Source organism: Branchiostoma floridae, chromosome 11 (genome assembly GCF_000003815.2).
Source record: "Branchiostoma floridae strain S238N-H82 chromosome 11, Bfl_VNyyK, whole genome shotgun sequence".
In the NCBI taxonomy this organism is placed as follows: domain Eukaryota; kingdom Metazoa; phylum Chordata; class Leptocardii; order Amphioxiformes; family Branchiostomatidae; genus Branchiostoma; species Branchiostoma floridae.
This window is the reverse complement of record NC_049989.1, coordinates 5,352,602-5,380,298: the sequence shown is the minus strand read 5'-3', so window position 1 is coordinate 5,380,298 and position 27,697 is coordinate 5,352,602. Positions and strand designations below refer to the sequence as shown.

Genomic DNA, 27,697 nt, shown 5'->3' with positions numbered 1-27,697 from the left:
ACCCTGTCTAAAAATTGCATGTTGTATATGGCCTTCTCTGTAAATTGTGTGTTGTATATTAAGGCTTCAATTTTCAGTTTTTAATTTGCCCTATCCTGCCCATGTGTAATGGTGTCACAAACAAAGATGACAATGACCATAGTAATGTTTTGTTTTATTTTATTGGTGTCTACAAAAAAAGTCAAACAAAAATTCAGTTCGACCTCCTCCACCCGGCAATCTTCTCTGATCTGCTTTTCTTAACAGGATAAAACAAAAGGGCCATTTTGCACCCTTTTCATATCTGCCAACACTTAGTGACGTTCCATCATTCAATACTCTCTTTTAACTTCTTTCTTCTTTAATTTAGTTCCCAGATTTTTTTTTTCTTCTCTACAATCTAAAACAGTCGTAGCTTCATTAATTATAGGTGTGCTGGCATGTCGTTGTAAGATTCCTCCGACACGGAGTTGTTGTGACCGCTGCGCATTGCGACCAATCCCGGAAGGCCGTCCCCTCAGACTAGTTTCCCTGCTGGTAGGCTTGCATGGGAGGCTGTTGGTGATGAGCTGGGGACAACAAAGATGAAAAATCAGACAGAGCTGACTAAAAAGTTCTTCTATCAAGCCATCGAAACACAGCACCATGAAATATGCTAGGTTATTATTTTCATTATACACATCTGGTACGTCAATGAATAAAGAGACTTTTTTTAAATTTCAGGACGTGTGGTAACAATTTGCATAAGCAGTCATTGTATATATGTAAATACTTTACTTTGGGACTACATTTGTAACAGTAAGTAGCGACACTAGTAAGTAACCTTATAGGACTGGTAAGTAAGCTGCAGTAAAACGTGAAACAGTCAGAATTGCCCAGAGGAAGGTGACAGATGGTCACTGAAACATCAGTTGAATAGAGCAAGGGTTGTGAAAAAAAAAAGAGTCCCTTTATTCAAATCTGGGAGTTGTAAGTGAAGGTCTTTGGTGAGGCAAGTCATTCATAGCACTACAAACAGCAAACCCACATGCCTGCAAAGCTAGTGTGTTACAACAAAAGGCTTATAATGGATTCCGAAGCTAATCTATGTTGGTAGAAATCATAGTACAATGCTTAACTTTCTTTCTACACAAAAGAACACATGTATCAAATTTTTGATGACCACTGTCACCTTCTTCAGGAACAATACTGACAACCATTCCCTCTGACCAAACCTGGAACTCTTAACGTTCTGAAGTGATTGGTCACCAGTATTGATCCTGAAGAAGGCGAGAGGGGTCGTTGAAAATTCGATCTGTGTTCTTTTGTGTTGCAAGAAAGTTTAGCATTGTACAACAAAAGGCATAATGACAAGGGCAGCCACATACAGGTGCGCTGCTGACCTTGAGCATGTGTGAGGTACTGTGGTGTCATCTGGGCGGTAGCAGCAGAGGATGCTGGGATTGCAGCAATGGCCCCGTGAGGTGCACTGGTGGGACTGTGGCCCTGCCCACTCATCTGTGCCTGTAACGGCAGTGTTCCAACAACCAGTCGCAACCACTAACAGTCAACTACCTCATCTTACTTTGCCATGTACGTAGCTCAAAATGTGAGGCACGAATTCTCTGATTCAAAGCGTGTCCTTTCTCTTTACTTGTTACAATCGTTGCTGTACTTCTTTAATTTGTGCACGCAACAATATTAACAGTGCACTACTGGTGTCTTCTTCATTTGTCTTCAGGACAACTACAATTTAAGGAGTTTCTTACGCTGAAAACTAGAATAAACCAAATATTTCAAAGGCCTTTTTTAGACAACAGCAAACAACTATCCCTTAATTCTTATTTCTACACCATATGTATATATATGCAAAGATATGTTTTCTTTCATCTGGGACTTATGAATTACAGTATGAAAAAGAGGAAAATTAAAAAAGCACTACAACTACTAGAATGACAAGCGAACGACAGTCACCTTCCTTACCTGGGGCACCAACACCATCTGTGCCTGGGGATGGGGGTGCTGGCCGTGCGCCTGCGTCATGTGTGTGACGGGAGCGCCCGCGGCGTGCGGAGCAAACTGGGGCTGCTGCCCAGGGCCCATGCTGTGGTGGTGTAACGTCTGCGAGCTCTGGCTGTGAGCCTGGTTACCAGCCGGAATCATCTGGGGAAAAAGATATAGACTTAGACATACACTTAGACAAGGAATGTGAAATAGAAATGTATGTTTAGAATTATTCTGAACCATACATGCTACTGTATACAGAAGGCCAGGATATTTAAAACCTGTCCTGTCACACACACACTAACACACGCATGAACGAACACATGCACCCACGCATGCACACACACATACAAACAAATACACTACCATACTGACCTGCTCTCTCACACAACTATCTGCCCACACAAATACACACACATGCACATTTCTACTGTTCCCTACTGACCTGCTGGGGCATGTGGTAGACCAGCTGCTGTGGCATGTGCTGCTGCTGTGCCTGGCCCTGCCCCTGGCCGTGGCCCTGCTGGTGCACGGGGCTGGGGGTGGGGTGGTTACTCTGCTGCTGCTGCTGCTGCATGACCGAGGACTGGGGCTGGGGGGAGGCATGCTGCTGGGAGGCGTTGGGGTGCCCCTGGGTGAGGTGGGGAGGGGGCTGGGCGTGGTGGTGCACCTGGGCGGCCTGTTGGTAGATCTGCTGTCCCCCTTGCATGGTACCGGCAGAGTGGACTGGAAGTGTGAGGAAAGGAAATAACACATATATCCAACTTCCTCATTTATGGAACCAGCAGAGTGAGTAACTGGAGTGTAAGGAAAGCAAATGAAACATATATCCAACCTCCTTATCTATGGAATTCTCCAAGCAGAGGTTGAGTCACAGAGATATAGTAGTAGTCAGGATTTTTACCAGCTCGCTCCTCTCACGACTACTACTATCTCCGCAACTCAACCTCTGCTTGGAGAATAACTTATGGTACTGGCAGAATGAGCAACTGGAAGTGTAAGGAAAGGAAATAAAACATCCAACTTCCTTGTTTATGGTATTTTCGAAGCAGAGTCGCGGAGATATAGTAGTAGTCAGGTTTTTTCCCGTTCACTCCTCTCTCGGCTACTACAAAATGTACTATACCTCCACGACTCAACCTCTGCTTGGAGAATAACTTATGGTACCGGCAGAGTGAAAAACTATAAAAGTAAGGAAAGGAAATAAAAAAGATATCCAACTTCCTCATTTATGGTACCGACAGAGTGAGTAACTGGAGTGTAAGGAAAGAAAATAAGACATATATCCATCTTCCTCATTTATGGTAAAGGCAAAGTGAGTAACTGTAAGTGTAAGGAAAGGAAAGGAAATAATACATATATCCAACTTCCTTAACTATCATGCAAGGAATCATTTCAAATGGATTAGCTATGAATGATGAGCATACCATCATTCCTCTTCAGACTAAGTATTCTTATATATGATAATGTCCCTGATATAATAAAGGTAAAGATTTAAGGAGCAGAGTTTTTATTTTTGCAACTCCGGTAAAATTTTCACAGATCAAAACTCCAAGCTGCACATGTCGCATACATCCCGTAACGTCCAACCCCGTAAGACAGGGAACAACGGTCGCTAAATCAGATAGAGAGAGAGAGAGAGAGAGAGAGAGAGAGAGAGTAGAAACTAACCGAACATGGGAGCTGAGTGTTGGTCTGTGGGGTAGCCCTGTGGTGGGTGGGCATTCTGGAGCTGCATCTGCTGGGGGGTCACCATCCTCGCTGTTCCCTGCACCATAGGGTACATGGTTTGCTGCAGAGAGAACAGGACATAAGAAATGTATGTTTGGTTTCCTTAAAAGAGCTGTTTTCTCACCAAGAGATTATTGAATAAATCTGCACAGTTCCCTTAAATAACAGACCATATCTATTTATTTATTAGGATTCTCCATATGCAACGACAATGGAGGGTAGTTGAAGCAATTCTTTAGCATTCAATTAAGTTGATACTCTTGGACTTCAGATTTCAATTCCTTGTTTGCTTGCTTGTAAGGCAAGAGTTATCAGCAAAGTCCAATCCAAACCAAGACCTAAAACCCATATTATTAAATAGAAAACAAGGGTCCCTTACCTGTGGATACAACGTGCCTAATGAAATCTGACCTATGGCCCCCTACATGTAGATAGACAGCACCTAATGAAACCCAAACCAAGGCCCCTTACCTGTGGATAGCCAGGTGCCTGTTGAGGCATCATGGTCTGGCCTGGCCCCACGATGCCCTGCGGATACTGCACAAACTGTTGTTGGTAAGGTCCAGGGGAGATGAGAGGGGTGACCGGTCCAGTCTGAGGGGGGTGTCCATCTGACCGCTGCTGGTGGGCCATCACTGGACAAAGTGTACCAACACCAAATGAGTACACCATACAGGATAGATGATTCTTTGTCGTTCCAGCAAGAGGACGACTTGCTAAAAATCTGACAAAGACTCCTGTCCCTGCTTTGCAGTGGTCTTGCCCAAATGCGCATGGGCGTACGTCGATGGTTAGGACAGTACCATCCCCCAAAAAGGGGTGATGGTGTAAGGAACCAAAAGAAACATAGGATCCAAGCTGCAATTTGTTAGGAAGCGGAATTTTAATCAGATGTCCTGAAGGCCGGCTCCTTGCCAAATGCCTGAAAATTGAAATTTGGAGTCATGGCATGAAAAGGAGACCATTTAGTATTCCACTTGCTTGGGGCACGATTTGTTACGCAACGAGTGTTATTAGTCCATTGCTTTATCCTCTCAGCCTCCCACAAGTTGGTCCAGGATTTATCACTGAAATAAAGTTACAGCAGGGTTAGATCTTACCTGGGGTCCATCCTGTCACGTCAGGAATGGTCGGCATTGTTACATTTCTTTTTGTTTTTTCTTTCTTCCAGATTATGCTTGCAACAGGTTAAGTTTTAACTTAATTTGTCATGCAAGCGTCTGGGTTGATCCAGCAGAGGTCCTTGCTGCTTTCTATTTGGACGGTTTTAAGATATTAGGTTATAATTCAACTGTCTTTCTTGGGTAACTACTTTGATCACAGACTGTCAAATTGACAAAATGCAGCTGATGACACATTTGATATTCAGTGTTTCTTTCCTGGATTTTTAAAAATGACAGAACTTTTTTTATGCAGGTGTTTTTTCTGGACATCCAGAGCTCATAACAAAACTTGGATCGGAGAAATAGGAAGAAAATAATCATGTCCCGTAACCAAAAACATATAAGGGTGTTTTTCTTCTACGATTAGTTTCTTGGAAAGAGTTAGTTTTCTACACGCTGGAAGTATTAGCACTGCAAGCATCTTTCTAGCCACATGAGTTTCCCAATTCTATGTTACAAGCACACACTGCAAATCATACAGTAAATCTCACTTGCATGATCTAATTGTGGAAAATGAGTTAGAATTAGTTCCTTGTGAAAGACCATCTACTTTCTTCTCTTGCCTTTTGCCTTTCCGTTCCTAGAAAGAGTTCTCTTTTGGTTTGACCAAAAAAAAAGGAAGAAGAACGAAGGTTAAGCGATACAGACCGGAGGTTGGAACAGGATTTTCAGAAGCGGCGGACAAGGCTTGGGTCTGCCCAGTGTGAGACTCTGCCCACTCCCAATGGGGCAACACTAAAAAATAAAAGCAAACAAAAGTGTGAGTCAGCAGTTGACTGTTACGTAAAGTAACCCATCTTCCAGACAACGACAACTAAACAGAACAACGCCAAACACAACATCAGACTTGTTTGTTTGATCAACTCATTTTGTGCAACACTCAAACCAATCAGCAAAGAGCTGTATCAAAACCACACGTAAAATTTATGGCATGTTCTCAATAACCAGAAAATATCAACAGCAAATTTCATGGCTTAAAACCATGGGCAAACCAATTATGAGAAATAGAAAGTAAAAGAAAAAGATACTGTTTTTAAGTAACATAAAGGTGATGCTACATTCAAGCAACAAAATGGATATCTTCTTGGTTCAGAGGCTGACTTTTGGCTGATTTTTGCCTTGTCTTCTGGCATTGTTCAGTTGGTTTATGCCCACTTGTTTTATATTCTCACACATGAATCATATTGGACATCACTAGACATGGACACTGTCACTTTTCACAAGACAATACAGTACTTGCTAGTCTAAAACCAAAAATCAGGGCTCAAAACCAATTCTATACTTCTTGACCCAATGTCCTGGTTTTCAGATCGTCTATAAACTTTTACATATGGCAGATAAAACCTAATTTGCATCTGCAAAGAATAAACCCTCCCAAAAATGGGGTTCATTCACATTTGTAACAGACTCAACAGCAGAAACAGCCTGATTTATTGAAGAAATGTCAAGCTGTGTTGGAGACCTGCAACCACCAATACATCAGTCACCAACTAACTTGTTTACTTCTGGAAACACACATTAACCTGTACATGCAGGTACCTGTACAAGCAGTTTCAAGCCCTGATGTTGGCAACATTCAAAACATCAACTCATGCTTAGTCAACTATTTCTAAGGATCTTTCCAATACAATAATCTAGCACATTCCAAAGCTAAAACACAATTCTTTCTTTCTTAAAAAAAAACAACAAAATAGACCCATTCCAGTAGGAACATTAACATTTTAACATTAACATTTCTTAACACCTTACTTTGGAAAAAGATCGATCAATTTGTGGTTTCTGTTAAGACCCATTATCACAATAGGTAAAAGATACATTATACAAGTTACAGAGGAAATCTTATTTTCTGTCCGCACATAAGATGTCCCTTGTAACATAACATATAAAATGGCCAGCTATGAACATAGGATTTAAAGTCAATGGTTACCTTTTTTGGCGTATATTGTCTTCTGCTGCTGCTGAGCGTAAATGGGACCTACGAACGTGGGGTGGCCAGTCATCGTCATCGTGGAGCCCGTGGAAACAATGCCGTACGATGGAACACTGGTGAACAACGGGGTTCCGTGGACAATCATGGGACCCTGCAGGGGTGCAGAATTCATGGTTCTACTGAACTTTTCAAGCTTGCAACATGTGTTATATTTGGCAGGGTTGCACAAGTCCACTAGACCTAATTTCCCGGGCAAGTGAAAATGCTGTTCAGGCAAGTGCAGAAAAATAGAGCCAATAATTCCATCGGAATGGAAGTGAAAATACATAGAAAAATGTCACTTAAATTTCGGGTAAGTGAAAAGTTGGTTTGGGCAAAAAAATCCTTCAAATTACATGTGATGTTAGTCACCTCATGGGTACCCTAACAATGCCAACTTTTTACTCTACATTTTCAAAATCTCACTGAGGAAAGGCCAAGATCCCCCTTCGACACCACCCCCCAGATTGGTCACTTTGCCCTTACCATTACGCTAAAATAAAATCCTGACTAGAACCCTGGAAAAGCTGTACCTGTTGTTGCATGACGACTGGACTCTGTGTCTGTGGGCGGGGAGGGGTGGGGGTCTGATTCCTGGCCCGGGGGGCTGACGAGATGGCTGCTGCTGCTGGGACAAACGGCTTTGCTGATGGATTGAACTCCTTTGCATTTGGATTCAACTGGGACTTCTTCACGGTCCTGGAAGAAACACTGAAGAATTCAGTCAACGATTGTCCAATACACAAGATACAAAGATACAATCATGACAAACTCATGAAATTTTCTGACTTGGGGAAATCACATATTGTCCACAGTTCTTCAGAGTGTCATTGTGGGTTCAATTATGAAGGTTAGATATCTAGGTAAACAATGCTTAAAAAAACAATTCAATCTATTCAACTGGAGAAGATTTGGAGATTGCTTCCATACATTTCAAGTGACACTCATCGCTCTTCTTCAGCATCCCTATTCTTGTTTTTTTAAATTAAGAATTTGCAGGTCATTCTCTCTTCCTGTAGTTCTTACTCTAACTTTGACTAATACTAAAACAAATTTCTGTACTTACTCGGAAATCCCCTCCCCTTGTTTGGGGTTGTCTTGAGACTTGTCACCCTTCTGGTCACCCTCCTTCATGGGAACTGTCTCCGTCGCTTTGCTTTCTTTTCTCTCCTCTTTAACTGTAGTACTTGATTCTTTGTCTTTTGACAAGGATGCATCTTTCGACAGTTCCTTAGTATCCTTAATTTCTTCTGCTTTGGGTTTGGGATCATGTTTATTTGTACCCTCAGAGAGCTGTAAAAAAGGGGGGGCCACAATCAAAGTTAGATTTGTTGTCTCCTTATCTTATATGTATTATCAATAAGTACATAAGTACACACTTATCAGGGCTCGAAATACCACCAGCATAATCTGCATATTTCTGATGTCTACCTAAATACCTAAATATATGCAAATGGCCAAAATGACTTACCCTGAACTCCTCTGAGAATTTCTTGAGAGATGTCAATTGCGGAGTGAGACCTAAAGGACAAAATGAGGTAAATAATTGTTTGAAATAAAGTTAACAAAACATACAAAAGAAAAAATGCTTCCAGATGAATTTTAAACATACGTCTACAACGTAATATCATAAAAAAAGTACTTTGAAGAATAAAATGTAAAATTTCACACAAAAAGTGAAGAGTGGGAGAGCTCACCTTTAGCTGTAGTATTCTTTCTCTCTGTATTAGAATAAATAGTAGAACTAGGGTGAGGCGCATTAGCCTGGGCTGGCGGGAGGGCGGGCTTGTTGAGATCGTCTCTCCGAGGCACGTTCCTACTCACTACTTCACTAGCGGGGTGCTTGCTACCATCAGGCTGGCCAGGCGCTACGGGAGAGGGCTGGGGGATGGAGGCTTCTGGGGACAGAAAACACAGTAACTACGCAGAACTCAGAACTAACACAAAATAGAAAGGTATATTTGTCTCACTTAGCATAGCTACAAAGATTACTTTTCCCTACTCTCACAGGAATGGAGGCTTCCGGGGACAGAAAACACAGTAACTACGCAGCATGGAGAACTAACACACAATAGAAATGTATCTTTGTCTCACTTAGCATAGCTACAAAGATTACTTTTCCCTAATCTCACAGGGACAGAGAGTATATACAGAATTGAAGTATCAGGGAATTTCTCACAGAATAGCAATTCTTGATGGCTATACTCTACACACACAAAGTGAACAATGGAGTTTCATACAGGTGGGTAAGTATCCGCTTTTCCACACAGGCTGACGAGAGGGACTATTTTATCTTAAATCTTCTGAGCATGTACTGACAATTATAAGACGACGAGCAAAGGACAAGGCAAGATACTAAGTGAGAGAGATTTACCTTCATTAGCAGTGGAAGAGAATTTGCTATCATTCTTGGCAGGCTACTGAGATTGACTATTTTATCATTCTGAACATGTAACTGACAATTATAAAGACGACAAGCAAAGGAAAAGGCAAGACAGAGAGAGATTTACCTCCATTACTAGTGGGAGGGACACTATAACTAAATCATTCTTGGTAGGCTGCTGAGAGGGACTATTCTATCTTACATCTTCTGAACATGTGGACACTGACAATTATAAAGACGACGAGCAAAGGACAAGGCAAGATAGAGAGAAATTTACCTCCATTAACAGTGGGAGGGATACTATTGCTATCGTTCTTGGCGGAGCTCGCAGGGGGCGGGCCGTGCTGCGGAGCTTGCGAGCTGGCGTGCGGAGGGACGCCTCCTGGTCTCCTGTTCTGCGGCGACACGGCGTGGGGGTGGGTGCCGACCGTGTGTGGTGAGCCGGCACCCGCACGCGGCGAGCCTCGCGGCCCCATGCCGCCCGGACCGTGGTGTCCCGTCCTCTGGGGCTTGGGCGACATCTGCTGTCCCCGGCCCCGCGACGTGTCTTTCCTCATGTGTGGTGGTACATAGCGGCTACAGGATGTAGAAAAGAAAATCAATTCAAGCATACACTTAAACTAATTGTTGCTTGTCCGTGTAACACAAACTCTGCTGTAACTCCCTGCAAGAGGTCAGCGGATATTGGGCGGGCTGCTATAGGCGAAATTTAATCAGGCTAACTAGTTGCAAACTACTTATAACTCCACAATAACAAAATCATCATCACTCTCTATTTGCTCTCCTCACGTTCTGATGTTAGAACAGTAAACGCTACTTCTGGCATGTGACAATCAGTGCTAGAAATACCACCTGAATATGCAGGTTAGATCAGTTTTATTTGAGCTGTATTTCTAATGTCTCCCACCAATATTCATTTGGAATCAAACTTCAGCACATACTTGTGCAGATCCCCGCCTCCATCGTTCCTGCTCGGCCGGTGGACTGCGCTGAATGCCGCTTCCTCGTCATCATGGACCTCCAGAGCCACGCGGCGCTGGTAGTCGGTACTCCGCTCGATTTCATCAGCAATGCGCTGGGCGCGGTCTCGCTTTTCACGGTACTCTTTGGTGTCTTCTTCCTTTAGCTGGGTCCTAGGATGTAAAGAGAAGAAGTTGTTTTGCTTATTGATTCTTTATACCATCAAGTTTTTTCCTCTTAGCTGTCCATTTGCACTGTACTGCTACAGAGGATAACTATTGTTTGTATGCTCTGCATAAGAGGTAATCGCAACAATTTGTACAGTAGGCACAAGCTGTGCAAGGCCAGACTGATAAGTTTGATCAACTCACACCGGGATGGATCTCTGCCAGTGTGATGGGTTCTTAAACATGCTTGATGTGTAGCTCTTTTCAAACGACTGACCTCCAGTTGTAAGTTTCAACCAAGAGAATGCCACTCGTAGAATCTAAACCTGCCCGAGCGACCACCTCTTCTCAGCGACCACCTGGCCATTTCGACCGCTTTTTCTCGGTCCCGATTTTTTTCCCCATTGACATAAGCATTAAGCGACCTTTACTCAACGACCACCTGGCCAACGCGACCGCAACCGGCTCAAATTGGGACCCATAACGACCGCATCATTTTTAAAATTGAGGTTTTCACCGATTTTTTTATGATAACTAGCGCGATGTTGTGCTGAAATCGGCCAGTTTGCGTCGGATTTTGACTGTCATTACGATGTTATGTTTAGAATAAAGATGACGGCGGTCAATGGGTGGGTCAATGGGGCAGTCTACTGTAATATGGGAGGAAATTTCGTTGTAAGAAAATCCGAATTTAGTTGTTGCAGAAGTTTTCTTTTAAATCTATAGACTATCATTATAAAGTGAACGAATGCTGAAACGTATATAGCCTCATACTTTTTTAAGAAAGATCTGTGTAGCTCATACCTTTTTAAGAAAGATCTGTGTGAGTGCTTTTGTCCAACTGTACTGTACATTCACCCGTGGTTAAGTTAGTACGCTATCGGGACGTACCGGGCATCGAATTCGAAAGGTGCACCGTAGCTATTTCAGATACGGCGATCAAGAACACAGCGACGCATGGCTTGTATGGTAACTGTCTGACAGCATCAAAGTTCCCTTACTGTCTAAAACGTTAGGGTACAAATATTGAGCTTTAAAACACTGTATCATATAAAAGCTCGATACAAGCTTGGGGTTAAATTTACAACCTACAGTGTGCGTGTTGTGTTTGACATTAAAGACCTTGCTTCTTTGCGTGCGTGCAGTGTGCTTGCTATTTGCCATTAATCACAACGGAAACCATTTATACTTTGCATTGGGCATGTTTTGAGTCGATACTCTTCTTTCTCAGCGACCACCTGTCCAAATCGACCGCTTTTCTCCGGTCCCCCAGGTGGTCGTCTTGGGCAGGTTTGACTGTACACATTTTCTCGAGACGAGTGAGGAAATTGGTGATAGCTGTCTTTTACATGCGCACAACATCAGAACCTGTCAGGACCTTGAACTCATTACCACCAGGTTGCATCAACAACCCTAACTACAACAACAAGCCCACCGTGCCACTCACTCTGTATGAAGAGAGGAAGTACGGTCTACTCACGTGTATCCAGCCAAGCTGCTGTCGTAGGAAGACTGGACCCCGTAGCGCTTCTCGTTGGTGCGGAACATTTCGGCGGCATCCCAACCATTGGACTGTAGAGAACAAGACTACGCATTTCAGTCCATTCCTTCAACCTTGCTTGATTACTATAAAAGTAGTATAAACCTAAGTAATGTATGTCATTGAAACAAACAGAATGATCAATATCTCAATGGTGTTAGTTATTTCTTCTTATAGTTATAGGCTTTTTCCAGTGTTCCTTTCTTTTTAATGTTTGGTACTTTATGAGAAATGTCATAAACAAGGGCTACCTACCACTTAAAAATCATCATGTCCAGAACACAAGATGACCTTCGTTTTCCCAACCTATACCAACCTAACAATTAGCATAAGGAACTGTCCATAGCGTCTTGCCTTATGCTTTTCAAAGATGCAAATGGCACGTAGAACAGAACCTTGGAGAAGGTTATCAAGAAACTTGAACTCACACTAACGGTGCCCCCATCAGCGTCAAGCAGTAGATCCGGCGCCTGATCAGAGTCGGCTTCCCACGGCTGCAGCTCTTTCTCCGCGATCTGCCCGTTAAACTTACTGATGGCTGCGTCTGTGAATGAGTCGGCTGTGGAAGAAGGCAAAGATCAACGTTACAAACAGTACAGGAAACCAAAGAACCAGTTTAACAATGTCTGCCGGGGAAACCCTCCCTTTTTAGTCAGCTTTTCACCTTTCAAAATATAGAAGATTCAGGAAATATCAGGCAAGTAGTACAGGGTTGCACTCAGAGCCATGTGATTTCTAAGCATGTTTACTTGTTTCAAAAGCCAGTATGACTAGGGCTGGGTACCGGTACAGAAAATTCAGGTCCAGGTCCGGTTCAGGTCCAAAGGATCAGGTCCAGGTCCGGACCTGAACCTGGACCTGATGCAGTATGACTCATACCAATGGTCAATTTCACTACAAAATCTGTTTGGAGGAGTATTAGACTTACATTGGCGTTTTAAAATCCTTCAACGCTAACTGCACCTGTACGATTGGCTGTAAAACTTGGTAGAAATTACTATAAACTCTACTCTAATTCACTCTTGTTATTTTCTTCCACCTGCAAGCGCCAAAACGTGTGAATGCCTGATCAAATAATCTGTTGATTTTCTAATCGGTCCAACATCCGGGCCACCTAATTTTTTCAGGTCCGGTTTTTCTGGACCGGTCCAATAAGGAAAACCGGTTTTGTACCGGTACGCTGTACCGATACCCAGCCCTAAGTATGACCCATCACAACCCAGTGATGGCATGATAATCCAATACCACATGCTAACTTTGACACAACTAAAAATATGTCTTCAATACAAATGTAGCTTTGCTTAGCTTCTTTTAGGTGTTTAGGGTTCAGCTATGCCATATCTAAGCTTGCCCTTTTGACTTGGATGTCTACATGTTGTCTGGAGAAACAACCTAAGCTTCTAATCCGCTGCATGCAATTTTCGTAGTCACAGGATTAGTCATTCACACATAGCCCACACTGCTACATGCCGGTCTGACCAAACTGAGAGGGCGAGATTCATGGACTAAGAAGAGACGCAAGCAACAACTTGAAATTCTTCAAAAAGCTACTATTATCAACCTTCTTCCTGCTTTTTAGTACCAAATCTAAATTGGTTCTACTAAGATGTTGACATACTATGGGGTTTGATTTGCATTCAGGGACAAGCCCTCTACAGAAAGGCTAGCGAAGAGTTGAAACAGGAGCTTGCTGAATGCTGACATGCGAGGCTAGGTTGCCTACCTGGGCCTGGCAGAGGCGACCCTCTCTCATCGACCCCGCCTTGGAGTCAGACACAGCGAACAGAAACAGGGAGAGACAAGTTCAGTAGAGACGAGAATGCATGTGCCGACCCCACAGACAGAAGTGGCATGAGGGTGGGAAGAGAGGGAGTGGGTAGGTCAGGCTATCTGGAGGTTCAGTCTCAAAATGTATCATCTTTAATATTCTGTGTTACCGTAAGTATCCTGGTAATTTGGAAATGACAGGTCTGTTTTTGTTTAAGGTTCAGGGGAGAGGACAGTTGGGGAAAATCTATCAAAATTAAAGGGTGAGCAGATCAAGACTTAGCGTAATCTAATCCGAGGCTCTCGCCAGGTCTGGAATTTTCCCCTTCAGTTTGACTCAATTTTCTATACTCATGTTTGTATTTTGGACCAATTTTACCTACAACATTGTTCAAGTAGTGCAATACATAATCACATCAAATAGCCTGACTCTAACACCACTCAGTACTCATCACTTACCTTACTACCATAAAGCAATGACATGAGAAGATGACAACCCTTAGGCTTATGCATGCTGGCATGCAAATGTAAGCATCATTGTGCCAAATGCTGTTCGTTAAACAACTGCAGCTACTGATATACAATTCTTTCTAAACTAGCTTTCAGTGGGTGCTGACAACTTGTGTTGAAGAAATATAAAGACTCTTTTTAATGTAGGATTTGATTAATTTGAGTGTTTTTTTCAGTACCTACAGCAGTGACCTGCCATAATCTAGGGGCACTCCCTTTCCACAAGAGGCTGCTAAGCAATCAAAGATTTAGCAGACTGTACAATGAATTTTACAGGTTAATAATCATCTGGTGTATTTTGGTGTATTTTGCCAGCCAGTAGGTACCCAAAGTATGAGTAATGAGGCTGTTTAAGAACAAAATGTTTTGTTGGTCTTCTAAATCATACTTTCTCATCTTGCATCATATTCCAATGATAAAATCCAGTGTTACAAGAAGCCAATTCTAGTCACTGTATGGTCCCTCGGCCATCAAGTGGGAACAGGACCTGACATATCTTTGCAAAACATGCCACATTGACACTTTTTTACCTTTATTTAACCTTGATATATCTTCGGCCAAAGTCGTTTTACAAGATTTAAAGAGGAGGTTAGAGGTCTTGCCTTCTTAATAGTAAACACACAAAAAAATACAATTCAACCTAAACATCTATGATGACAAAGAGGGGATGTACCTTTAGTTGCATAGTCCAGGTCGACGTCCAGAGCGGTCAGCATCACCACATTCTCCTGGTGAAAGATCAGCTTCTCCTGCAGCTGGTCCCGGCTGGGCAGGGAGGTCTGTCCAACCTCCACCTTATGGGCCAGCTCCAGCACAACTTCCATCTGTAACACACAAAGGTACACATACAGGTTGGAAAATCCTCTGGTTTTCAGCCTGTTCTTACACGAAATCCTCATCAAAACGAACTCTACACTATGAACGGTGAAGAAGTGATATCACCTGTATTTTGTATTCAACAAGCAGTATGATGATGATCATGATACAGTGAATCTGTTCATGTTTCTAGAACCAAAGAAGCATAGGCTATTCTTGAGTCCCATCGAAACGATAAAAGCAACACAATAAAATGCTGACGCCTGGTCATATTGAGTTGAGTATTGGTTGAGAGGTAATCATAGATGTCTCAAACTAAACAAGAACCATCTTTCAGCCCTAGACACCAGCTTTGCAGGTATGCTGGTTATTGGCCGTTATACTTATACATGTACTACATAAAAGTACTTCTCACACATCCTTGCATATTTTAAGTCTGAATAGTATTCTTAAGTTTACCATCAATAATTTCCTATTTACGACACTAACATAATGTTTGCAATAATAAATCATGAATGTCGTGGTGAGACTGGTGGATTTCTTATCGAAATATCAGATTTCTAGTTCGTTAAAACCCTACAAAATTACATAGGCAGTGACTGATCACCTTTGAGGTTTGGGACAACAAAATTTGGGACACAGACTTTATATATTAGTGACAACAGGACATTAAAGCCATACTACTTTATTAGATAACCAAGGGACTCATCAATTACATCCCAAAATTAGGTCAATAGAACATCACACTGACAGGTTGGGTGATACCATTAGGAAGTTCTGAACAGAAATCTGAAAAAAATCAAAGCTCACAGGTTGATAGGAATATAGCCCCATAGAGAGCTGCTTGTATAGATTTGGTTTCTTTGACGATATTATGGCTACAATTATTTCACCGCCAGTTGCTGTTACCAATTAATCACCTGTTAGAATTTTCAGACAAGAATTTCTCAAAATAATATTATGGCAAAGACTGTGAAGAAACGGAGAAGGCAGATAAAATTGATGATGCACACAAAGGTACATGTACATAGATTGCATATATATGAGCTATATGCAACAGTCTTAATAGTCTATCACTTTTCATTGCCCAAAATACTTTAAAAATACACAAATTGTGTATCTATCACTTCCCCCCATGACTGCTGTAGAAGAAAAGACATATTTTTCATGCCTTTGAATGTTTACCATCACGAAGACTACTCAATTTTCCTCCCATTTTTACTTTAAAAGACATGCGAGGTTGTTGACCCTGAGTAATTACACTTCTCTCTCTATGTCATAAGTTTAGGCCAAAGATTTCCGGCTCCTTTAAATGAGTAATCCTCCAAAATCTCGTCTCTTTCTAAAGAAACCTGCAGGTTGCTTCCTCCCTGGGAATGTGCCAACCAATCACAGTGCAAAAGGTGAGCCCATAACTCAATTCAACCTTGGGAAAACCTAATTAAAACCTTGTGGTATACGTTCTCACAGGAGCTGCTCCTGCTGGGATGTTGCTTGGGGTCAACGCAGACTCATTTTGTCATTTTGGATTGGTAGTAAAACTTGAATGTTGGTGTTACAGGATACTATGCTATTGAGATCAGCCTATATTTGGTACCTCACTTCTGTCCAAGTCCAGTTGTATAGCAGCATTTTTGCAGGCAATATTCGTGTTGCATCCCCTTCAATAAATGCATACTTGAAACTTTTAAGTGTACACCACATGAAAGGAGATAAGAAAGGTATAAACTGTATTGTGTAACAAGATGGTACAGTACTTTAGCTAAGAAAAAAAACAAGAATAAAACATAGTGATAGTTTTCTTGTTTCCTTACATACAGCAAGCTAAGAGTTGCAAGAAAAGGAAAAAGTAGACCTTACCTTAGGAGACATCGTGCGAAAGACACCTTCATAAATGCTCCCATCCTTAACTTGAACTTGTACTACGTTGCCCTGTAGGAAGAAAAAGCCACAAAGTGAGGAAATTTTACACCCCTGAAATAACAATCCTCCAGTCCCTAATACTGTATTCAGTAAACTAAGAAATAAAGTATTCTACAATACTATCCTTCAATCACATGATCTTTTAAACTTGCAAACACTACAAGATAAGTGGGGGTTCTTAAACAGGCTTATTTTGTCAACAGTCTCCTTTCGTCAGAAGTTATTTTACCCCAAACCAGACATGAAGGGAAACTCAAGAAGCAGACATGATCCAGATGGGAATTTTTTCCGTGTGAGTTTTTGTGACACACAAGATTCTGCTACTACATGTACTAGAATAAGTAGAAAATATTTTTCAAAATGAAGAGAAGAAAGGTAAAAGGACACAAATTTATGTGTAAGTTATGCTGATATAATGGACATCATTACAAGTATACAAAGCACATAGTACTAATACCATGATTACTGATTATGATATACACAAAATATTTGTACAAATGTTCATGAAATGTACAATTTGATATTGTACACCTACTTTTGGAACAACAACAAAGCTAAAATCTACAGATATTTCTACAACTATGGTGCAACTATCCATACGATCAGTTATGGTATGTCCCTTCTTGCGGTTCCCTGGACAATGTTGATACAACAGAGGAAACTTACCACCAGCGAAGTAGCGATGTGAATTAAGCGGGAGTTGGCATAAACACCTTCTAACGGCTGAAACAGAAGAAGAAAAAACAAAGTCAATAAGCACATTTGCAAATACCTAACTAAACCTGAACACTTGTATATAAAAAACATCACACAATGATTCAAATAATACTCCTGAGAGTTGGCAGTAATTTCTAGCAAACTAAATGTTCAATAATAACATGAATATTGATACATGAATACAAATAAATATCATGTAAGATCCAAAAAATTCAAGAGTTCAGTCATAAGTTTTGCATATTGCACCATGGTTTAACTTGTTTACAGAACTATGATATCATATGAAAAGTTCTTTGCGTGACAATGTAAGACACTAAGTACCACAACTTGTGATAAATGTATGTGGGTTTCAAAATGATCAGATAGCCCAGGGATGACTTTCCTTGGCAAATAATATCCTACCAAAATCCTCTCATAATGAGATCAATGGTTTGAACGCAACAGTACAGTACTCCAAGGAATTAACGATAATCAGTGATATTTGTAACACACATCTAACTTCAATAGGTAGCAACTGAAGATGCCAGTTAAACTTAAAGCAATATCTTATCAATTCTTAAGCACGTGTATTTGTACTGTCACTGCTGTGTCATTTTTGTGTTGACAACTGACAATCACATAAACAAAACACAAATTGGAATATCTGATCTAGTCTCTATCTACATGAAATCTATGGCCCATCTGTTTGTCTTTTTTCCCCAATGTCACATATGCGCACACATGACGTGTGATTCTTTCCAGCTGAAATTATGACCTAGACACAACAAGTATATTTCATTTGGCACCATAGATTGTTCTCTTGTTATTCCAAGGAAGCATTTTGATTCAAAGTTCACTTGTACAGGGAAGCCAGACGAAAATTCTAGGAAATGTACCAGACTGCCGTCAGTGTAATGAATGATGGATCACTTTTCAATCTGCCCCATTCTCCCAACGGATTGTATTATTACCAACCTTATCCTTCCTACATCTCTACTCAGCAAAGTGTCTCAACCACAAAATATCATCATTTATAATATAATAAATGCAAACATTCGTAGCTGGCATGAATGCTTCATTTCACACAAAATTAGGAAAAATTTCAGTCCAAAAAAATCCTTAAGTATTCTCTGATATGATACTAAGATAGATTTATGATTCTGAACAAAACGTAATGTGCTCTGCCCTTCATATAATTCACAAAAGTCAAAACAAGTCAATCCTGCAACCTTGATGCAGACTTCGGGGAAAAAGAGACTTCTCACTTAGATTACTCAAAACTTGGCTCAACAATCTAATGTCAAATGTCTTTTTCCTCATGTCTTCCAAACTGCTTTAGTTTGACAACAAAATGTATGAATGATCTCAATGACTACAAGACATCTCCACAAAATATATCAGAATACTACCTATCTTTCTTACGTTAATGACTCTTCCTTAATGTTCCTTGAAATAATCTTAATTGCATTACTAGATCCAGTTAAGGTCGAGGACAGCCATTTGGACTAAATATATCTCATTAGACTAATTCACCATGAGGGAAAATGCCTCTGGCCTTGAAGGGGGACAGTGTCAAAATAGAACACAGCTACACAGTCAACTGCAGAAAAAGAAAGGACAATTTGCTGCAGGCTAGATCTGAACAATAGACTAGAGGTCATGAATTATCAAGATGAACTGGGGTCATTTCAGTAGGTTCAGAATACTACAGTCTTTGTAATAATTGCAGGCGCTGGCATCTACATTGTACTGCTACAATTTTTCGACTGCAAACTCTTCATTTTCATCTTACCACAAACAGTAAAAACTTTTGAATTTCAGTTCACTTCACATTCACAACGTACATGACGTAGTCTGGTAAGGCCAAAGGGTAACAATCTTTTTGAAACACATTGAAAATTCTTTTATGCAAAGTTAAAAGGGATGTATACCAGTATCAAAACTCAATTTTACACTACAATGTGTTTAGAAAGTGTATATCTCAGACTATTAGTATTACCAATACAGGCTACCTCCAATGTGTGCATGACAAATCAAATGTTACACCACTGAACCTGGCCACAAAGGGATTCCTAGCTTATTACTAGCCTCAAATTACATTGGGAATAGGTAGAGACATGAAACTTGTCCCATACTAAATTGCAAAAATAAGTTCACTTTATTTTCATATCAATATCCAACAAAATCAAGAAGTCAGACTTAGAGCAAACTACTGAAATACCTTCTCTTTCTCTATGACAAAGACAAAGGAAGAAAAATTGGACAGGCAAGAAGGACAATAAGGACTTTTGTTTTCCTTTAAAAACACAAACAAAATACAAATGCATCTAAAAAGCTCAGTTAATGATCATTAATTGTCGATCATGAGTACCTAATCACAGAAATGCCACTTCATGTATTTATGTTTTGTTGCGGATGGTGATTTTGAGCCCTGTAGTATTTGGCTATTCTGTTTTCTATTTCCACCATCACAGAGAACTCCTTCTGGGTCATCAAAAAACCCTTGAACAGGATATAGAAAGCAATACTATATAGAAAGCAATACTACAGCACCTGTAAAAACATTGACTTCATACGTTGAGCTGTCCCAAGTATAGGGTTAATCCACATATTTTCCACATGTATGTATGTTACATGCTGACAGCAACAATCTGGCGGACGTATTGGCCACTAACTAACTAATACCACCACAGAAGAACATGTAGTCACACCTTGAAGTACAGGAGTTATCAACCCAACTATGAGGTGTTAACAATGATTGCAGAAAGATGTGTAAAGGTTAGATATGAAAGGTAGTTAAGTGTAATATAACCAGCTATTACCCTGCCACATGTCTGCAAAGCAGCTATGTACATACAGATACAAAGCCTGGGCAAAATGTCCTGATCATGACTTTTCTGCACAAGATCTTATATGTCAAAAAGAAGTGAATTTTTACCAACAACAATTCAGTCTATTCACAATTAAATACAACTACACAGGGCTGTCTCAACCTTTAATTTCGTTTCCATCCCACTCAATATTTTGGAGCCCGTGTTTCATTGTCAAATCTGTCATTTTCAGCTTGTAAAAAAAGTTTAATCAATTTCAAGCCATGAAATTCAGATCTTTGGGACAGAAATTTTTTTTTTCTGTCATTACAGTGTCAAGAAAATAATTTCTGTCCTAGGACTGAACGAGTCCAGTAGACAGTCTTGCAACTTAAGCATCAAGATTTGTACAATTTACATAACATTTTGGCCCTTATTCTGTTATTGCACGAATAACTTGAATAACATATAAAGCCAAAAAAGGAATAGTCATACTTACAGCATTTTGACCTTGTACATTCTGGGCAACTGGTCCTTTCAAGTTTCGTCCACCAGTCCTGAAAGACAATTTCAGAATTATCTACAACGTAACAGATATTCAGAACAAAAGTGAATGAATAAAGTAGTTGATAAGTACTTTGATACTGGGGATAGAGTAAGTGAGAGACAAGTTTCCTGTTATCCATCCTTCATTTTTTCCAATAGAAAAGCCTTAAGCCATTGTTGGTCTCCCTGTTCCTGTAAGCTTTACAAATCCATTCATCTCTATAAATGTTCCGACTGTATTTTCAGACAACCGAGTCAACATTTAAAGATTAATCAGACAATATTGGTTGCCTAAATGACGTCAATGCCACACCCATCAATGCAATAAAAAAGTTTTATAGAGGAGCCGCCACAACAGGCATTCTGTGAAAAAAACTGCAGAAACTCAAAAGCCACATACAATTCTTATCTTTGAAGCATATTTTTGTTTGATATGGGTTTTGATTTTATGGGTTTTGATGCTCATTTGATGCTATGGACATTTTACTGGGGACCTCCACAAGGTATGATGCGATGAGGAAATAATACTGTGTGATTGGTTCATTGTAGGCCAATCGCAGAGCATAGAAGCTGTGACACATTATTGTTGATGTCAGGCTAGCTGGAGAACCAACTCAACCATTGCTAGGTTTCACTTGAGATTTCTGGACCTTTGATATAAGATGGTGCTGTTCAAAAATAATCACCTTCACTACACAAATCTCACTGGGTATTCTAAATCAGAAGAGTCCCAAGAGTAGCTGAGCTGTCCACTTCATCTAATTGGTTCATGTAGGGAATGAAATATTGTCCTTTCTTCCCTGGGCTGCACTATATAGATGACCTGTCAACATGGCTTTGTGCAAAATCCTTCTAAAATCCCAAAGTGCTTTGAACTGTATTTGACATTCCAAGCGGTAAGTGGGGCAAGTATTGGTAATCTAAGTGAGCTTTTACACCTTCATTGTCATTCTGACATCCAAGTGAGTTTTGCTATTCACATGGGACAGAAAATGTTGGTCATCCTTGACAGGCAAATACAATAATAATATTCAACAGTGTAAAAATTGTCATCAAAAATATGAAGAAGATCAGTTGTTAACCATCCCTGACAATGTAAATTATAAACCTTAGATTGTGTATAAATTCTAAATGGGTACTATGCAGGCAGCAACACTGTATTCAGTCCAAAACTGTATGGTTCATACAGAAACATTGACATAAAGTAGGAACATTTTTGCACACATGTGCCCTTGTGCAAATATACGCTAAATTTTCTTTGCCTACAAAAAGAAAATGCACCATTGAGTTAAAATATGAAGTTGTCAATGCACCAGGTAAAAACAACAATATAAAAACTGTGATGATTACTGGCAGGGACCTAAATATAGCAGGCGACCATGTCAAAGACCCAGCCCTTTGTTCTCACTACAAAGCCTAGACGGCTACTGCCATTTTGTAAACGCTGCTGGCAACCGAAGGCCTCCTTGACCTAAACTATAGACGTCTTGGGTGAAACCTTCAGATCATGGACCTACTCCAAGGACCCTGCAAGATAATCCTGCCAATTGCTGCTGAGACACCAGAGGAAGTAACATAATGCCACAGGAACAAGTGGCAGTAAACAGGTCCTGAAGGATGTTACGCAATTCCCACTGTGCAACCTAGCATGTGTTTACATGGAGGGTTTGCAGCCAATTTCTGGTAGCAGTGTGAAAAGAGACATGTTGCAGAGTTCAGAACTAACTTGTCAAGTTACCAGGTCATTTAGAGTTCTAAGGAGCCTATTTTCCAGGTTCAACAGGCAAGATCACATCAACATACACTCATGTACTAGTATTATTTGATGCTGGCCTAAAATAAGCAGTATACTAATATTTTCTTTGTTTGCCCTGAGGTGTTGGACAATAAAATTTCTGTGCCAACAACTCCATGAAAAAAGGGCAACTTGATATAAATGTAAGTAACTGTTACCTCTCAGTATTTTAGCACAAGGAGACAAAGTAGTTCGAATAACAACCTGGATATTCTAACAATGTTTTGCAAGTCTACTCAAGTTTACTTATGCCTTGGGAGGGTAGCCATTTCTTGGCAAGATGACAACCATTTACAACTTTTTATCCAAGGCAGAAAAAACACTCAGAGAGGAAACATGGTATAATCATAATGTTCAACCAAAAATAGAAGATCAAATACATTTGCTCAACATAGCCAGCATTACAGGCAGACACTGAAGCCATTAGGGACTATCTATCTTCTGTGTGACCCAGGCCTTGGCCTCTCAGGACCCAAGGTTACCAATTTCCCCTCCTGTGTACATACCTCACGGTCCTCTAGAGGTTCTTGATCAGATTGTGTGCTCATGTACAGCAAACCTTACTGCAGGGATATGAATTCTGGGTGGATTCACACTTTTGTGTGCCTAAATTTTGACAGTGGGTGCACCTGCCACCTGGGTATTTTAGTAGGTTATCTGCTTTAAAGGTACTATTGTACACAACACCATATTCAGCAGTTAGCATGTCAGATGAAAAATAACAAAACCCAATAGTCATCTGTTGAGCATCTAAAATGTTAACTGTGAACCCGAATGTTTAAGTAAGGTGCACCTGTACATGTGCACCTATGCCCCAAAATGAATTTCAAGTCAAGCTGTCACTAGTGGTAAAACCAGTTACCATATACAAGAATGTTCCCTATGTAAAGGTTGGGGTTCTCAGAATTCACAAAGAACAAAATTACACAACCAGCCTGGCATTACTCATCACTGAAATACCTTGAAGTGATTGTTGTAAAAAGGATCAATGCAACTTGCGCCACATTGAAGAGGTACTTGGAATAGCATACAGCACTTTGCCTTTGCCAATTTTCATGGCAACACCAGAACTGGCCAGACTCGGAGCCAAAAATCGTACTCACAGAGTACTAGATGATTACCAATCAATCATTCGTCAATCATCTAAGTCTCTTGACCAATCAGAAAGTTACCTTGTCAAGAACCTGATAAACAAAGTTCTTTGCTCTGGGTGCACTGTAAGCATCATAGTCAATAGACATTTCCTGCTTCAGTTATCTCGGTATCATCAAGACGAGTGAATGTTACAGATAACAGATGACACAAGTCACGTTACTGCTAAAGCCACCATAGATTCATCCCAAAAGAAACTGAAAGTTTAACCATATCTTCTGCCCAACTTGAAAATCAATACAAAAAGCACCATTAGCAGGTGGAAGGTTAAAGGTGAAAAGTGCTACAACAAGTTCTACTATCAACAAACCATGTCGAATTGAACATGTGACTGCAGGACTAATCATACGATGACAAATGATCAAGTAGAACTAGAAGAACATAAGCTAAGACAGAGAAACTTGCACTTGAATATATTGAACTTCTAGTAGAAGGTACATGTGCCTATTTCTAATATTCCATCAGATGTTGGGGTGAAATACTAACATTTCCACACAGCCAGGCTTCTGTGACACTGTCAGAAAACATTATAACCACCCACTCCAGAGTCCTTCCCAAAGGATGGAATAAGGGAGGCCCTCCACTATACTCCTAGTCCAGCTCCACTATACTACTTTTGAAATTTTAGTGTGTTTCTTCCTATTTTCCTTCTTAGGTTGGCTAAAATTCATGAAAATTCACAGATTTTTGTGCCAAGTGGCATCACTTTCCGGGTGACATTGTCTGCAAAAACTTGAACTGAACGGGCGATGATCAAAACTATAGTCGTTTTGCCACTTCACAACAAAGGAATCACTATGATATATTATACTTGTAGTATTTGACATTGCAAAATGAACCCATTTTCATGCAAGCACAATACGTTGGCTCAGGTTATTTTGCCAGCCCCTCCACTATACTAAAACATTCTGGGGAGAACCCTGACCCACTCTAACATCTGCTTGACGATTACCTTTTTCACCCCTCCTTCCCAAGTAGGGTTTTGGTTCTATGCAAAGTACTTCAGACCTGAGAGCCCTCTCCCCCTCCTCATGCCCAGTTAGGAAATTGGGACCACATGGTATGGGGTTGCCTGAGTTGGCAGTTGCTGCTCTTGCAGCTGTGTCATTGACACAGCTTTCCCACAAGAAATTATCCTCATTATAACAGACATTTTCTAACCACAGCTCTTAAATTAATATGACAAATCTACATAATTCAAGCAGAACATTCAAGTCTTCTATACAATATATAGCTTCATGTATAAATAGCAGTAGTGCAATATTACCTGATTACTATAGCAGAAGAAGGTATAATATATGACAAACTACAAAAATACAATGTATTGCATTGATGCACTTTCTGCAAATTTTACATACAGTAACATCTTACTTACAACAAGGAATTTATGTCAATAACAACGATGTTCACATGTTACACAAGTACTGTTTACGATATTGAAAAAATGTTTTAGAAGCTATAAAAAATTATGTCAACCAATTTCTAGTTGTATTATCAGCAGTTCATTCGTACTGGTATTTTGCTTATTTTGATACGCAAATGTACTCCACCTGCATGTTTGGGCACCTGTCAGTCTTTCACCTGTAATATTTCCCTATACCTGTCAGGTCACATTATTCAGACAATTTATAACATCAAAGAAAATGCATTGGCCAGGAAAATGCACCTACAAGCGCACAGTTACAACTTATACAAGTAAACAGCGTCTGTAGTTGATGGAGCTTTCATAGACGAGGGATTAGACTAAACACCAACAGGAAGCAGTCGTGAGAAAGTAAAGAGTGGAATGATGGGGGAGGGGGGCAGAATTGACGCCATCTCCACACATGCACCATAATGAGGGGAAATTCATGCACGGGGCCGGCTCACAACCCGCAAATTTGGCGGGTGAATCTGTCTTTCATTCACACCGAGACGCAGACGACCCTAAACAGCTCGATCGGGAGGTTTTCGCAGACGTTTGGCTCCCGTGTGGTGCGAAGGACTATCGGAATTTTGTGAAACAAACGTCATCATTTTTTTTCGGGACACGGCGGGGCCATGGCTGACCCGGCATCGTCAGACGACAGACTCAAAACTAGCTCCACATCATCACTAAAATTTACACCACGGATCTCCAAATTTACGCTAGCTGGGGAGGCAGGATTTTGCCTAGGATCTATGGGGATTTCTAAGAGGAAACACACGTGTCCATTTTATTTGTGGAGTGTGGAATTTGTACGGGAAAGCGGGTTATGATGAAACCGAAACAGAGGGGGGACACGGAGGTCCGACATGTTGGATAATCCGGAACCGGCGCCATACACACATACACACGCTACCTTACACGCGCACAAACGCCTCCTTCACACACGTCTTGAACATCATAAATATAAAATATACAACAGCAATGTACCTGGGTTGATTCTGCGTCATTCCACCAAACCTTCCAGCGCTGGGTCTTTTACTGCGCTTGTTCATGATTGCGAGTGTGGCGGGTAGGACGCTCGGCCATGCAACGCACCCTTCCCCAACCAGGCCCGGGAGAAGGCTTCGGAAGCAGCGTTATCGTCACGCAGATCGCACAGTCATAGCGGCAGGGAAGCTCCTACTGCACGTAGATCGCTTTATTCTGCTACAAAAGCCCGGGGGTGGAGAAACAAAGGCAAAGAATGGTCACAAATAGTAAAATTCAGCTCGAAGGTTTTTTTCTATCTCCTAAACAGAGAATGTTTCTGGCGGAGGAATACAACCTCCGCCCAACCCGGCACTGCGCCCGGCCCGGGAACCCGCGGCATTGGGACTACTTTCATGATGTCATCACTCTACAAGTCATAGAATGAAAGCCTTTGAACTTGGTATAAAACTCCAAGAGAATATGATATGTTATGATAAGAGAATACAAATGTAGCAGGAACTGAGATAGTATCAGAGTTCAAAGTCATAGTATATTCGACATACGGTTCTTGCATTTATAGAATGCAGTACTTGCCAGTGTATCAATCATTCGGAAATTTGGAATGAAAGTCTTCAAATCAGACGCAAGGACAAAGTGAACTCGTTTCACAGTGCCGTGAGTTGCGAAAAACCAATTACATTGTCAGATAGTCCTATTGCATTAATAATATGTGCTACTGATAACTAATTGCTATCAAGTTTTCGCTAAAAAGAAAATCCTCATCTATTTCACGCTAGGTAGTGTAACGTTGTGCCATTTCTATGAGAGGGTTTCATTCATTTGTTCAAGTCAACATTTTATCTGCCATGATGCGATGGCGCGTATATATAGAGACCAATCCAGCAGTGTAACGACTGGCAATCTACAAGTAGATGTTGGAATGGTATATTCTACCGTTTTGTGATTACCAGGCTTCTCTGTAACAGGTGAAACGGATCGCTGTCACCCCAGCATCTGCTTGAAGGTCATTTATGAAGAGAAGCCCGACCGAAAGTGAATACTACAATTTTCCATCTCAGTAACTTTGATAAACCTACTACTCTTCAGGGTCGTGCTGTAACAATACCTGTTCGTAGATTAACATGCTATCCCTACCAGGCTCACATTTAGCTGCGCTTTAAAATTTCAATAGACTTTACGTCATGCGCGGGTAGGATGACGCATTTCCATCGTTTGAGCTGCACGTGATTTCACTAAAAGGCACTTGGCGCTACTGTTGATGCGTTATAATACACTATATCTTGTGTTAAACACGATGTATGACATTAAGTGGATGAGACCAATACTGGCTAACAAGAAAAGACTCAAAATGCGTCAAACCAAGGAGCTTTCCTTGGCCACTCGGTGATACATCGAATCTAGTAACGTTA

General features: G+C 40.8%; 1 protein-coding gene across 9 annotated transcripts; it reads right to left on the bottom strand.

Annotated features, from left to right (window-relative positions):
- Window positions 1–142: 142 nt before the first annotated feature.
- On the bottom strand, window positions 143–26,645 carry LOC118425635 (ataxin-2-like protein). 9 transcript variants are annotated; one of them, XM_035834601.1, is made up of 22 exons: window positions 26,286–26,645; window positions 20,897–20,954; window positions 17,558–17,614; window positions 16,829–16,900; window positions 14,826–14,976; window positions 13,599–13,637; window positions 12,304–12,434; window positions 11,816–11,907; window positions 10,150–10,341; window positions 9,486–9,784; window positions 8,523–8,723; window positions 8,297–8,346; window positions 7,892–8,118; window positions 7,359–7,536; window positions 6,784–6,937; window positions 5,505–5,591; window positions 4,165–4,328; window positions 3,634–3,754; window positions 2,408–2,688; window positions 1,933–2,121; window positions 1,347–1,482; window positions 143–548 (listed from the first exon to the last, which is right to left on the bottom strand). In XM_035834601.1, exons 1-22 carry the CDS (start codon window positions 26,348–26,350, stop codon window positions 502–504), a joined length of 2,991 nt encoding a protein of 996 aa, XP_035690494.1. In that variant the 5' UTR covers window positions 26,351–26,645; the 3' UTR covers window positions 143–501. The 9 variants fall into 9 exon arrangements, with proteins under 9 accessions (XP_035690494.1, XP_035690496.1, XP_035690499.1 ...); XM_035834603.1 differs by having other exon boundaries at window positions 1,942–2,121; XM_035834606.1 differs by having other exon boundaries at window positions 1,362–1,482; window positions 1,942–2,121.
- Window positions 26,646–27,697: the final 1,052 nt, after the last annotated feature.

Coding starts and splice junctions, on each gene's coding strand:
- LOC118425635 (XM_035834601.1), bottom strand. CDS start 26,350: ATGAACAAGCGCAGTAAAAGACCCAGCGCTGGAAGGTTTGGTGGAATG. Junction 17,615..20,896: donor ATGTACAAGGTCAAAATGCT/GTAAGTATGACT, acceptor CTTCTGTTTCAG/CCGTTAGAAGGTGTTTATGC. Junction 9,785..10,149: donor GGAGGCGGGGATCTGCACAA/GTATGTGCTGAA, acceptor TACATCCTGTAG/CCGCTATGTACCACCACACA.